The sequence below is a fragment of the Gavialis gangeticus genome, unplaced genomic scaffold, assembly GCF_001723915.1.
Source record: "Gavialis gangeticus isolate Ggan-Ray unplaced genomic scaffold, GavGan_comp1, whole genome shotgun sequence".
Taxonomy (NCBI): Eukaryota; Metazoa; Chordata; order Crocodylia; family Gavialidae; genus Gavialis; species Gavialis gangeticus.
The window spans coordinates 91,690,707-91,703,873 of record NW_017729034.1 but is presented as its reverse complement, the minus strand read 5'-3'; the positions used below and the strand labels follow the sequence as shown (position 1 = coordinate 91,703,873).

Below are 13,167 nucleotides of genomic sequence, written 5' to 3'. Positions count from 1 at the left end.
AAAAAAAAAAAAAGGGGAAAAAAAAAAAAAAAAAAAAAAAAAAGTCAGTACCCTAACAATTGGGGCTCAGACGCTTTACTTCCAGCTGGCCATTTTCATGCCATCACTCCCTTGTCGCAAACGCTGCTTCACTCTGTGGCTTCTCTCTGACCAGTGTCTCCTGGCCTAATTAAGCTTTCCTGGCCTAATTACGCTATCAATTACCAGCTGCCCGCTGGCTCAATGCTGCTGGGGACATTCCGCCCTGCTTCTTGGGGCTCAGGATGCTTATCCCTACTCCCCGACTCGCCGCACTCCCTGCACACTCCTCTTCTGGCTTCCTGACGCTGCTCTAGTCTCACGGAGCAGCTGCGGCAGAACCATGGCTCCCAGTGCACTTGTCTGTCCTTCACCAGCTCATTGGTAAGTGGTTGCAGCTGTCAGTAAGTAGTTCTCCTCTTTCCTCCTCTTTACAGTGTATAACCATGAGTAAAAGTGGTTGGCAATAGTTTATGAACCAGAAAGGGCACAGCTTAATTTTCATATCTCAGTTGCTTTTCTAGCTGCAGCGAGAAAAATTGTCTCTTTTTACTTGTGAGTTGAGTAAATTTGATGTGGAAATTATCAAAATACAATAACATAAACCCCCCTGCTATCACTGCCATTGAATTACTCTTCTAAATGGAAACACTCTAAAAAGCTAGTATTGCTTAAAATGTTTTAGTATTGAAGCTGACCTGAAAAAAATAGATAATCTTTATTTTTACATGTTGTTGGGACCCAGAGGCCTTCAGGGTTGAGTATGACTGCTGTGCTCAGCTCAAAATGCATGCTTAGCTTGAATTGTGGTCAAGACCTGTACCCAGTGAAAGGAGCAGATGGAAAACTAGTGTCCCCAACTTACAACGAATCAGGAAGTTGGCTAACTAAATTGAACAAGAGGAACAGTCAGAGCAAAAGAGGAACAAGAGGAACGGTCAGAGCGAAACCTACGCCCACCTAAGAATGAAAAGATTATCACAGAATAGAAAATTTTAGTTAAATGTAACCATATTTGGCAAACAATAGCAAGATTATTAATATGCAATAGGAGAAAGGCTTAAGTTAATTTTATGTATTAAGAAATGCAAACTATATGGTATATAAACAGAAGTGAGAGAGTGTACCCTTTGCAATGCTCCTGAAGAAAGCCTGAAGTGTTCCTGTCATTGATCCAAGATCCTGTCTTGACTCAGACGTGGGAGCCAGGAGCCCCAGACAAGACTTCACGGCCTGATCAAGAAGTGAAGTTGCATTTGCAACATTTCAGGGTGGTGAGCATCTGCTTTGACTAGTTACAAACCTAAAATGTTTGAACTACTACAGCTACTTCAATTTGAATTGGAATTATAAACTTGCCTTTAGTTTAGGACAGGGGTGGGCAATTATTTCAGGCAGAGGGCCGCTTACTTAGTTTTGGCAAGCCATTGAGGGCAGTATGACAAGCATCCAGGGGCAGATAAATATTGATTTTCTAAATTTTTTAGGGGCCCCGCGAGCTGGATAGAAAGACCTGACGGGCTGCATTCGGCCCGCAGGCTGCATTTTGCCCACCCCTGTTTAGGACAACTGTGTCTGAGTCTCCTAGCCTGGTATAAATCTCATTATAGTGTCACAGGGAGGCAACAGCGGGGTATATTTAAATCAATTGTTTTGCCTGATAAAAAAGTACAGACTTCATGATATGACACCTAAAGTTTTAAAGTTTCCTTTGACGTCAGAGAGGACAAACTTCAGCTGCTGAGATTTACGTTAACCAAGTAACACAAATTCTATGAAAAGGGATTCCAACATGAAACACTAGTCAGAATAAAATTAACAAATATTAGACCATACTTTCTAAGTTTCTTATTCATTTTGAGGCCAAACCTTCTTATAAATTAAATTTCCATAACACTGTTTCCAGTTTTTTACTACAGTTGAGGATCCAGTCCATAATATTCAGTATTCTCCAACTGATGAATTATGATTAATAAGTGATTGTTTAGTGATTATTATGATTATCCAGTTGATTAATAATTATAATTAATTTTGAAACATATTATCTAGTTTTAATTACCAGAAATCTTCTGAAGAAAACTGACAAGGAATCTGACCAGTAAAAGATAAGGAACAAACTCTGAGTTATATCACTGAAAAACTGCGGTAACTCCATTACACTCAGTGGAATACCTTTGGATTCACATTGGTGTAACTGGAAGCAATTTTTGGCATATTTCTTCAAGGCATGTCTGTTCTCTAGTACAACAGTAAGATGCACCCTGAATACCCAGAACTGAAATTTCCAGGGGTATCAGGCATACAGCCTACGGACTGGACCTGGCCTGCACAGTCCCATAATCTGGCCCCTGGTGGTGCTGTGTTGACCCACACACTGTGCTAGATTCACTGCATATGGCATGCAGCACTCACTGGGGCCAGGTCCTGGACTGTGCCACCTGTAGTGTTCTCTGGGGTTTGGTGCCAGGCTGCATCACCCAGGCCTAGGCAGATGCTGCATGCAGGCATACAGACGGGAGATCTATGAGCCTGATCCAGCCTGTGGGCTGGCCCTGTGCCACGGGGCCAGATGAGTTTGACACCCTGTCCTAAGCTACTTAAAAAAACTAGAACAGGGAATAAGTTGTAATGTAATTTCTAAAGCAAAACTTTCTAAAACAAGTTTCTAATTCCAATTACTATTAGAAATTCCTATTAAGCTTGAGTTAGCAAGTAGGCAGTAATGATGACACTTGTTTCTTTGTAAAGTAAAAATGTGTGGGGGGGGGGGTTTTGGTGCAAAGTGTGATTATTGAAATACCTTGAATTAATAACCAATTGCATATTCCATGATAATTCTGTTTCTTTACTTTTTAAAATACTCCATTCTGTTCCGGTTGTGTGTAAGTTCAGTGGAACTGTATTAGTACAATGGGTGTTAATTCTATGTAGAATCAAGACTCTTTGAATTCAAGGATGTTTCTGTAGAAATGATGCCAAGCGCTTTGATTCACTCTGTGTTTTCAAGGAAAAAGGGATGAAGGAAAGGGGTTGAATATTTTACCATGCTCAAACACGACCAACACAGTGGTTCCTTCCAGTGGAATGTTTGCTAAAAAATAGCAATGTAATGGAATTAGTATTTTACATTTTTACATCAAGTTTCATGGTGGTGAAGGGCCTGAATTCTGACTTTGCCAACAGTCCACACAGGATTTTGTCATATGTTCTGTTTTGCCCCTTTTTATAAGGTAACCTGCTCTCCTCACTCTACCTAGCTGATTTCATGGAACGATGTAGAGGTTATATAGTCTTTTAAGAGGATATATGTTTCTGACCACACAAAACAAGTAGTGCTACAATACTCTAGATCAAAGGAAATAACTGTCTCTTGTCCATGACTGTAAGATAAAAGTAGAAATGGAGGCTCCTTGCACCATTCTTGCCTTTTCTCAGTCATAAAGGCTAAGGACAATGTGCCTTGCATACAGATATAGCAGTTAAAAATGATTATAGTGCAAAACTATATTACTGGTTACAAATATAGCAAAATGTAACTTGCATCTGTTCTATGCTCAATAGGTGAAACAACTATAGTTATATGGAGACATACAGATTTTTAAGGAAGCCTATAACTCCCAAGCCAAACCATTTTAATTCATGCCTGGATATTGTAGATAATAACACGATAAGCTGGGTAAAGAGATAAGGCTGTATAAACCTCTTTCTTCCTCTCAAACCACAGTGATGGCAGGTCTTTTCAGGACGGGTTGATGCTTTTATAGGTGTCTCAGAGATGAGAAACTGAGAAGGGAGATGTTCTGGCCAGGGAAATTTAATTTACAGGTATTTGAGAGGACTTTGTATAGACAAAAGCAATAACTTTTGGTATCCTGGGAGGAGTAGGCAAGATGTCTACAGTATTTCAGCAATCTACAATCAAATATATATGTTCATTGTGATTTTGTCTTTCTTCTGTTAGTGCCCATTATTCAGTAAGAAGTTCTGGGACATTAACCTGGTAAGATGTATGTGTTCTGTAGTTGTCCTTATATAGAATGGCAGAGTCCTACTTTTCCAAATGAAGCTTATTAAAAAGGAGCCAGGAAGCCCTAAGAACAATAGGTCCAGATCCATTTTCCTTTCAACTTTATATAGAAATGATGAAGGAAGTGGAGTAGGTCTGCTTCCTCACATCTGCCCTGCTGGAGGAAAATCTGTCACTCAGTTGTTAGCTTGGAAACAAACAGGAATTTCAATTCCCAGTAATGAAACCTGCATGTTCCTTAAGTGAGAAACAGAATCTACATATGTCTAATTGAGCTTACCATCTTGCAGGATTTACAGCTGTGCTGGAAGCACAAAGGTGGAAGTAGAGGGAGAAAGTACCTGCACCTTTTCCACATGTGGTCTCTAAATGTACAAAGTAGAAATTCACTGTGTACAGTCATTGCTACTTAGGATCACTAATTGATGTACATAAAGAATCATTGGCTAGTCAATGAGCAGTAGATGTTATCAATGCACCCCATGCTTTAACATTACCTGACTGGTTACTCTATATCAGTAGTGCTCAACCTTTTCACCCTGTGGGCTGGATGGGCAGTGCCAAGTCCCTCTGCAGCCAGATCTGGCTGGTGGGATCAATCTGGCTGCAGGGAGTTGTGCAGCCTAATTTTAATCTATCTGCCCGGGGCGGGAGCTGGGTGGAGTGGCCCTGACCTAGACACGTGTATATGGGGGAAGCAGTGATGTCGTGTTCTGGATACACAGGGTGAGGCAGGCTGGGACTAGGTAGAGTGGGGCAAGGCAGGGCAGCCCTGATCCAGATGCACACAGTGGGGGAAGGAGTAGCTCTGATCTGGACATGAGTGACTGGTGCCTCCTGAATCTTGGGGGGCACCCGCAGAGGTTGCTGACTCTGTTGGGGGTACCAGCCCTACTGACAGCGTGTTGGTACCAGCCCCATCGGGGGGGGGGAGGGCATGCACCCCCATGCACCCCCTACCAGTTGCCTATGGATCTGGACATGCATGGTGGTGGGATGGGGGGGGAGCAGCCTGACCCCAATCTGGACATGGTCAGTGGTGGTAGAGCAGCCCAGCCTGATCTGGATACATAGGGATGATGGGGAGCCCTGCAGGGCAGATGTCACGATGCTGTGGGCTGCATTTGGCCTGCAGGCTGGATTGATGTTCTAGAACAAGGGTAGGCAAAATGGCAGATCTGGTGGGCAGCTGGACTCCATTTCCTAGCAGTTCCTGCCCACATTGCTGCAGTCAGTTTTCATGGAGACCCCAGCAGTGGCAACACAGTGACAGCACACAGGGCATGAGGGCAGCAGATGGCAGCTCTGCCCTGACTCCAGACCATGTTGTCACCACCGCAGGATCCCAGCCCCAGAGCAGTTTCCTGCTCATCTGCATGCCCTGCCAGCGCTGCTAGGGCTGGTCTCCATGGAAACCCTGGCCCTATGCTGTCACAGTGCCACTGCTCCTGGGGTCTCCATGAAAACTGGCTGCAGTTTCTGCAGGGGCTGAAAACTGGCAGGGGCTTCTGGGAAATAGAGTCTGCTGTGGGCCTGATCTGGCTTGTGGCCCAGACTTTGCCCACCCCTGGTCTAGACCAACCTTCTTTGGCTAAGGGCACCCCTCCATAACCTTTCTGAATTTAGCAGAATCCTAGCTGATAACCACTGTTATGTTGCCTTAGCTTGCCTCACTGGCTCTCTATTGGGGTGGTGTTTCCACCACCAGCTGCAACCAGAGTCATAATTAATGAGTTTTGCAACTTCAGTAAAAATCCCCTGGACCTGGGGTATGGGGACAGGAAGGGAAGGTGGTCTTATCTGCTCTGGGTGTCCTTGCACCTGGCTCTGACTAGGTGGTACAGGACTGTTCCAGCCAAGCGTTGTGGTACAGAGCTGTTTCTGCCACAGTCAAAACTGGTGTCTGATTCCCCCTCCAGTCATGTTACTGAGTAGAACTGCCTCACAGTTTTCCATACTGAGATGCAGCTGCACCAGGTGCTTCTGCTGGTATTAGGCTTATCTGGTAAACCTGTTCTTGCTGCAGCACTTACCAGGTCAAACTGACCTCACACACTTGCCAGAAATGGAAACACGTGGGACAGTTCCACCTGTCAATGGTGGTGCTGGTTTCCCTTGCTGCAACTTGAGACCATTGTTCCTTGTTCTGTCATCTGCCACTTCTGAGAAAGGTCTAGCTCCACCCTTCAGGTAGTTAAAGGCTGCTATCAAATCCCTCCCTCAGCAAACTAAATGAGCCCTGTTTCTTCAGCCCCTCCTCAGAAATCATGTCCCCGAGTCCCCACACCATTTTTGTTGCCCTCTGCTGGACTCTCTTCAACTTGTCTGCATCCCTTCTGTAGTGGGGGGCCCAAGACTGGACATTACTCCAGATGTGGCCTCGCCAGTGCAGAATAGAAGGGAATAATTACTTTCCTCAATCTGCTGGCAACACTCCTACTAATGCAGGAGCACTATCATCTCCCTAGTTCCTGTAATCTTTTGCTACTCCACAGGTGTTAATAAACATCTATCCTTTTTAATGGTCTTGATGTTTCACTATTCAAACTATTCATTTGTGGCAGGGCAGTTAGGGTGCCTGCCACATTAGGAGGTCAGGCAGCCTGCAGAGGTGCCTGCAGGTGCGGCATGCCTAACTTCACATTCCTTAGGGCCTACTTCATGCTTCTGGCAGGGCCTCTGTATGATTTGTTTATGCACTGATCAATGGTTGTATTAATCCATAATTGGGAGTCAGCTGATCCAGGCAGCCAGCAGGTGATAGAGGGAGTCATCTGACTCAGGAGAACTGTTTGTGTCACAGGGCACTTAGGTGCCTTCTCCTAAAAAAGCAGAAACTGCCTGGGGAGAGCCCAAAGAGCCAGACAGGAGCCCAGGTGCAGGTTGCCATGGCAACCAGCTAACGAGGAAATTAGCTGGCACCTGCACCTGGTCATTTGGCCGGAAGGGGCAGGGCTCTGGGCCCATATAAACCCCAGGATGGGAACTAGGAGGCAGTTCTCTGATGGCGGCCAAGGGAAAAGGAGCCCTCCTAGAGCAAGTGAAGGCAAGAGGCCTGACTAAGTTCTGCTCCAGGTAATGTGAAGGGGCCAAGCACACCTTATGTAGCTTGTGTTATGTTATAGCCCAGGGGCTTATGTTTTGTTTGATGTTTTATAAAACCAGTGGTTTGGGTGAGGCTATTTGGGGAAGGAGAAGGACTCATTGGGGGCCCATGGTAGCATGGGGACCCTGGCGCCAGAGAGGGTGCAGCATCTGGGGGCACAGACCCCGGCACCAGAGAGGGCACAGCACTTTGTGGGGCACAGGGCACAGGGCCCAGCGCCGCGGGGCGCAGAGACAGGGCTGCAGAGAGCCCAGTGCCAAGGGTTGCAGAGACAGAGCTGCAGAGAGCCCAGTGAGGACAAGGGGCTGAATTATAATGAGGCCTAGGCAAGGCAACGCCAGTACCATTTGCGAGGTTTGGGGCATGGTAAAGGGACAGTTGGAGCCACGCGTATAGCCCGTAAGGGTAGGGTGCCCCAAAACACCCATTGTGAAACAGGACCTACAAGTGGTCCGGGAACCCACAGTGTTCAGAGAGTCCATCAAACTATGTCCAGCCTCCCTATTTTTCTGTTTTCCATCAAAGATGTGGCGGACAGGAACTGAGGGTGCCCATTGGGCCAAATTGGCATGGTCGAGGGGCCTTAGGAGATTATGGCCATCCTTGAGGACCCCATCCCGTGAAAAATGGTGCATTGGCTGGGAAACCAGCCATGCTTGGGGAGGGAACCCATGTCCCTGAGAAGGGAAACGAACCTTTGGGCTAGCATAGAAATTGAGAGAGCGATAGTAGGGCAGCAGCGCCACAGCTCTGAAGGTTGAGCTGGTGGTGGAAATTACCGCCGCCAGAGACTATACAGGGAGAACCATTTGGGCCCCAACCAGTAAGGGAGTAATACCAGCTTAGCTATGGCAGAGGCAGAGAACATAGAGGGCCTGAGACAAGAGAATTTCACCTGGCTATTGTGGGTAGATGAGTTGCAGGAAAAAACAGCACGGTTGGAGAGGGAGTTAGAGGTAGCCAAATCCCAGAGAGAACAAGCTGAGACAAGGGTCGCCACTTTAGAGCAGTGGGTACAAGCAGGCAAAAAGGAAGGAGGCTCCAAAGAAGTCAGGTGCTTGATAGCGGCGGAAGCAGAGAGAATTCGCGCATTAGAACAGCTTATTGTGAATGAAGCCCAGAAGAGCCGGGAGCAGGAAGAGAAGCTGCAGAGGATGCAGAAGGAGATGGCAGCATGGACATCAAGCTTTCCTGAAGCTTGTGCAACCCAGGCAGGGGAACAGAAGGAGATGCTACAAAAGTTGGAAGTGTCAAGAAGCCTTATAGGTGTCCTACAGAAAGAAGTCCACAGCCAGGAGGACCAAATAGAGGGGTTGCAGGAGGAGTTGGAGGACTGGCAACAGAAGTGCATACGTGCAGAACACCTGGCACAAGAGCTGCAGGACAAACTACTTGAAAGCCATACCCAAGCAAAAGAAGCAGAAAAGGTGATCTTGAAAGAGATGGAGAAGGTGAGAACCTATATGGCAAATTACGAAGCACTGCAGGATCAAAAGCTTTCCCTTGAGAAGGAGATAGAGGCCCTGAATAAGGAGAGCGATGGGTTACAGGCCCAGTTGCAGAGGGTGGAGACAGAAAAGGACCAACTTGGGGAACAGGTACAGCTCCTGAAAGCCCTCATAGAAGACAGCTCAACTAAAGAGGCGGTGATGCGCACAGAGGGTGAGCAGCTACAGCTTCAAGTGCAAGCTGCAAAACAGCAAGCACAGGCACTAGAAGCAGAGAATAAAAGGCTATGAGAGGCGAGGGATCAGATTGCTACAAAAGCCCAGGGTCCCTGTAAGATTGAGATGCCAGATGCCACAGGAGTTACAATGCTTACCAAAGCAGAGCAGAAGCCTTAAATGCTAGGGGCTATGGATATAATGGAAAAGAGGTTGGTTGTGCTGGGAGCACAGCTAGCAAAATACATAGCTGTAGTGAAAGCCGAATGTCAAGGGCAATCGCAGGAGGTTGAGGCATTGAAAGAGGCCTTGCTGGAGATGGAGAAATGGCTAGAGACTACGCAGCTAGAGGGGCATAGGCCTCCAGAACAGGTGAAGCCATCCGAATACCTAGGCCCGGAGAGTTTGAGAGACAAGGCGGGCCTAGTGCAGATAGAGAAGAGAACTATGACCAAGGAATCCTTGAGGGTAGACCCTATGATCATGAGGGAAGAGATCCTATCTGCACTTATGCAGTGCCTGAACCAGAAATGGGAACAGTTGATGAGCAACCATGCGGTGGAGATAGACCAAATAAGGTAGACACTGGAGGAATTCCTGGGTAGATATGACTAGGGGGTGTCCACCAAGCCAGAGCGAATCCAGACAGCTGTAACATGTACAGCAGTTATCGTAACTGTGGGGACAAGGGTGCAGTCAAGCGCAGGGAGCGAGAGCAGGGGCTTGATCCCCCAAGATAGCCTGCAGAGGGTGAAACACCCAAAACTGAGGAAACAGAGACTACAAGGGGCTCAAAGCCTAGTGCAAGGTGGACCAGAGAGAGGCTCCAGAAGAGGGAGATTAGTTGAGCCACTGAAGGGAAAGCAGGCTGAAGGACTAGAGATGAAAGGGAGGAGGCGACCACCCAAGGAGGCCTTACAGGAAATAGAGCTGGGCCTAAAGTTTTAAAATGAAGGAGGGACACTAAACCTCACACTGAGGCAAACCCCATCCCAGATGCAGGCTGCATACCCAAACAAGGGAGCAGGGGGTTCCACTGAGCCAAAGATGTTCAAACAAGGGGGGGAACAAAGGCCTGGAAAGAGACCCCAGTTGTATGTTAACAACCTCCCAGGGCAAGTTAAGTGGTGGGCCCTAAGGAAGCTGGTTGCAGCAAGGGTCGGGGGTGTGGCCTACATAAACGTGTACATGGAGGCTGGAGGCAGACCCACTGGCCAGGGAAAAATAGAGTTTTGGGCTAAAGACAATGCCCAAAAAGCCATAAGAAGGCAGTGGGAGATCTGGGGAAGGCTCATGGATTTGCAAGGAGCCATAGGGAAGCAGGAACCCCCACGACTGGCTCCAAGAGGAGGAACAGGGCGCAAAGGAGTGGGATGGAACTGAGCCCAAGTTGAGGGGGAGTAGACACCCCAACGGATAGAGAGGAATTCTCCTGGAAGAAAGGAAAAGGTGTTAGTTGCCCCACTGCAGAGCTTGGGGTGAAAGAGAGAGCGAGAGAGCATAATGTGGGAGGACCCCATTGGCCCTGAAAAGCCAGAGGCCTGACCAACTGAAATTGCATCTTACCAAGGTTGGCTAATGTGGGGGGACTACCCATGATGGGGTAACTCCCATCAAATCCCACACGGTGCATCCTTGGGAAAAAGGTGAGCAGGAGGTGCCTGAAAACCTCCACCTTCATGTTCCACAGTTGTTGGGTAGCAAGGGCAAGAGTGTGAGAAGCCTAAAAAGAAGAATACGGGGTGATAAAGAATGAAGACCCACCCTGGTGAGTTTGGGTCTTAAGGGGGGAGGTGTGTCACAGGGCACTTAGGTGCCTGCTCCTAAAAGAGCAGAAACTGCCTGGGGAGAGCCCAAAGAGTCAGACAGGAGCCCAGGTGCAGGTTGCCATGGCAACCAGCTAATAAGGAAATTAGCTGGCACCTGTACCAGGTCAGCTGGCTGGAAGGGGCAGGGCCCTGGGCCCATATAAACCCCAGGATGGGAACTAGAAGGCAGTTCTCTGCTGGCAGCCAAGGGAAAAGGAGCCCTCCTAGAGCGAGTGAAGGCAAGAGGCCTGACTAAGTTCTGCTCCAGGTAATGTGAAGGGGCCAAGCACACCTTATGTAGCTTGTGTTATGTTATAGCCCAGGGGCTTATGTTTTGTTTGATGTTTTATAAAACCGGTGGTTTGGGTGAGGCTATTTGGGGAAGGAGGAGGCCTCATTGGGGGTCCACGGCAGTGTGGGGACCCTGGCACCAGAGAGGGTGTGGCACTTCACGGGGCACAGGGCCCAGCCCTGACGGGTGCAGAGACAGGGCTGCAGGGAGCCCAGCGCCGAGGGTTGCAGAGACAGGGCTTGGGAGACCCCAGTGAGGACTAGGGGCTGAATTATAATGAGGACTAGGCAAGACAATGCCAGTACCATCTGGGAGGCTTGGGGCATGGTAAAGGGGCAGCTGGAGCTACACATATAGCCTATAAGGCTAGGGTGCCCCAAAACACCCATCGTGAAATGGGACCTACAAGGGGTCTGGGAACCCACAGGGTTCAGAGAGTCCATCAAACTATGTCCAAGAGGACTTAAAGGCAGCCTCCCTATTTTTATGTTTCACATCAAAGATGTGGCAGGCGAGAACTGAGGGTGCCCATTGGGCTAAATTGGCATGGTTGAGGGGCCTTAGGAGATTACAGCCATCCTTGAGGACCCCATCCCGTGACAGCTGGGCTTGGAGCAGGTATAAACCCAGGCCCTGAAATAAGACCAGCAGTAAGATATGGAGCCCGCTGAAACAAGTTTCCAGGAGGAAAGACAGCAGAATGAGTGACCCAGACAATCTTGCTGGCCTAATAAAGTGGGCCATGGCCCTCCAAAGGGTGGAGGCAGCCACAGTGAGAGACTGCTGGAGCCAGAGAGGGGCCCAGAGTTCTCAACTGGCCCGGGGCAGTGCCAGGGCCTAGGATAGACTGATGGTCCAGGTGAAGCCACTGCTGGAGAGGAAGCGGTCAGACAAATAAGCCCAGAATGAGGATGGCTGTAATAGGGACATCAGAAATCGAGGAGGGTCAGAGAGAGTGAGAGAAAGAGAGACAGGTCCAGAGAGGGGTTGGATGGGAGACGGAGGGGTATGACAGCCCAGAGGGGATGAATGGAGACCAAGGAGTCTGGCAGCCCAGGGAGGGGCTGAGTTGAGAGACTAAGGGGTCTGAGGGCCCAGAGTGGGGCTGGGTGAGGTGGGCTGTGTAAAAGTAAAAGAAAGAACAACAATGAGGATGACGTCTGTGAGGCTTGGAGTGGTGTAGGGGTGCAACGAAGCCATGCAATTAGCCCTTAAGGCAAGGACCACAGTCACCAGGTGGTCATTAGAATGAGACCAGGTCTGGCAAGCCCTGGCAGCCTCCCTTTTATAACCATAAAAGACATCAAGGCATGGCAAGTGAGTCAAGGGGTGACTGTCCTCAGAGCAAACAGGGGAAAAGGGTTTTTTTTTTTTTCATCTCCAAGGGCTTACAGCCACCCCTGGAGATTTCACCCTATTACACTGTTCTTCTGCAATTTGGCTGTCTGTTAGCCACTCCTGGTAAGTCTCTCATCTATTGTACAGCCCTGCAGACTGTTTTAAGTTTCAGCTAAAAACTGTAACTCAGGTGTGGAAATGACTGAATAACAGTGGAGGCACTGTCAATATGCTCAAAAAGGCTAGATTTTGTTTCATTATTCTGAATAAGAGATGCATGTTTCTTTAACTGTAGTGACTATAAGACTAATGAGACAATATAGTTTAACTACTATTTTTGCCTAATTTTGTGTTTTTTAAAACCTTTATATATAATCTAGCAAATTTAGTGCACATTCATACAGAATCATAGAGAAGCAGGGCTGGAAGCAACCTCCATAGGTCATCTAATCCAAGCCTGGCTTGTCCAATTCCCACTGTTACAATAATGATTTGTTTTGCTTTCATCTGAAACTGAAAAATATAGTGCTACCCCGCTAGCATATTGGTAAAGCTTCTAGTTTCTATTTAAAAAAATGTGTGTTGTGTTTATGTGTGATGATGTGGCATGCCATATGCATTCCCCTTTTCAAAATCCTAGATTCTTCCATGGCTGTCCCCACTGAACCATGGTTCTGGATTACCAGTTGTACTGGCCTACAGCTGTGACAAGTGCACTGATATCTGCACATAGCATTTAGAAGTATCCCGAACCTCAAAGAATCCAGAACTGACAACCGAGCATCTTTCTTGTTAGCCAAGGTGAGTCCTCAAACTGCCAGATTCCAGTTGGCCATGAACTCACCATACACAGGAATACATTAGTCACAGTGGGGGGACACTTTTACATCTGCTCCAGAGAAAAAAAGGGGCAG

At 47.7% G+C, this 13,167-nt stretch overlaps 2 protein-coding genes across 2 annotated transcripts in view; both read left to right on the top strand.

Moving 5' to 3' along the window:
- Window positions 1–1,216: 1,216 nt before the first annotated feature.
- Window positions 1,217–13,167, top strand: part of ABRACL (ABRA C-terminal like) — a 44,914-nt gene continuing 32,963 nt past the window's right edge. Inside the window, exon 1 of the mRNA XM_019527526.1 lies at window positions 1,217–1,292. The gene's annotated coding sequence lies outside the window, so the exon portion shown is untranslated. The remainder of the gene's footprint in view (window positions 1,293–13,167) is intronic.
- On the top strand, window positions 8,000–9,251 carry LOC109304266 (tropomyosin alpha-3 chain-like). Its single transcript, XM_019526751.1, has one exon. It carries the CDS (start codon window positions 8,000–8,002, stop codon window positions 8,888–8,890), a length of 891 nt encoding a protein of 296 aa, XP_019382296.1. The 3' UTR covers window positions 8,891–9,251.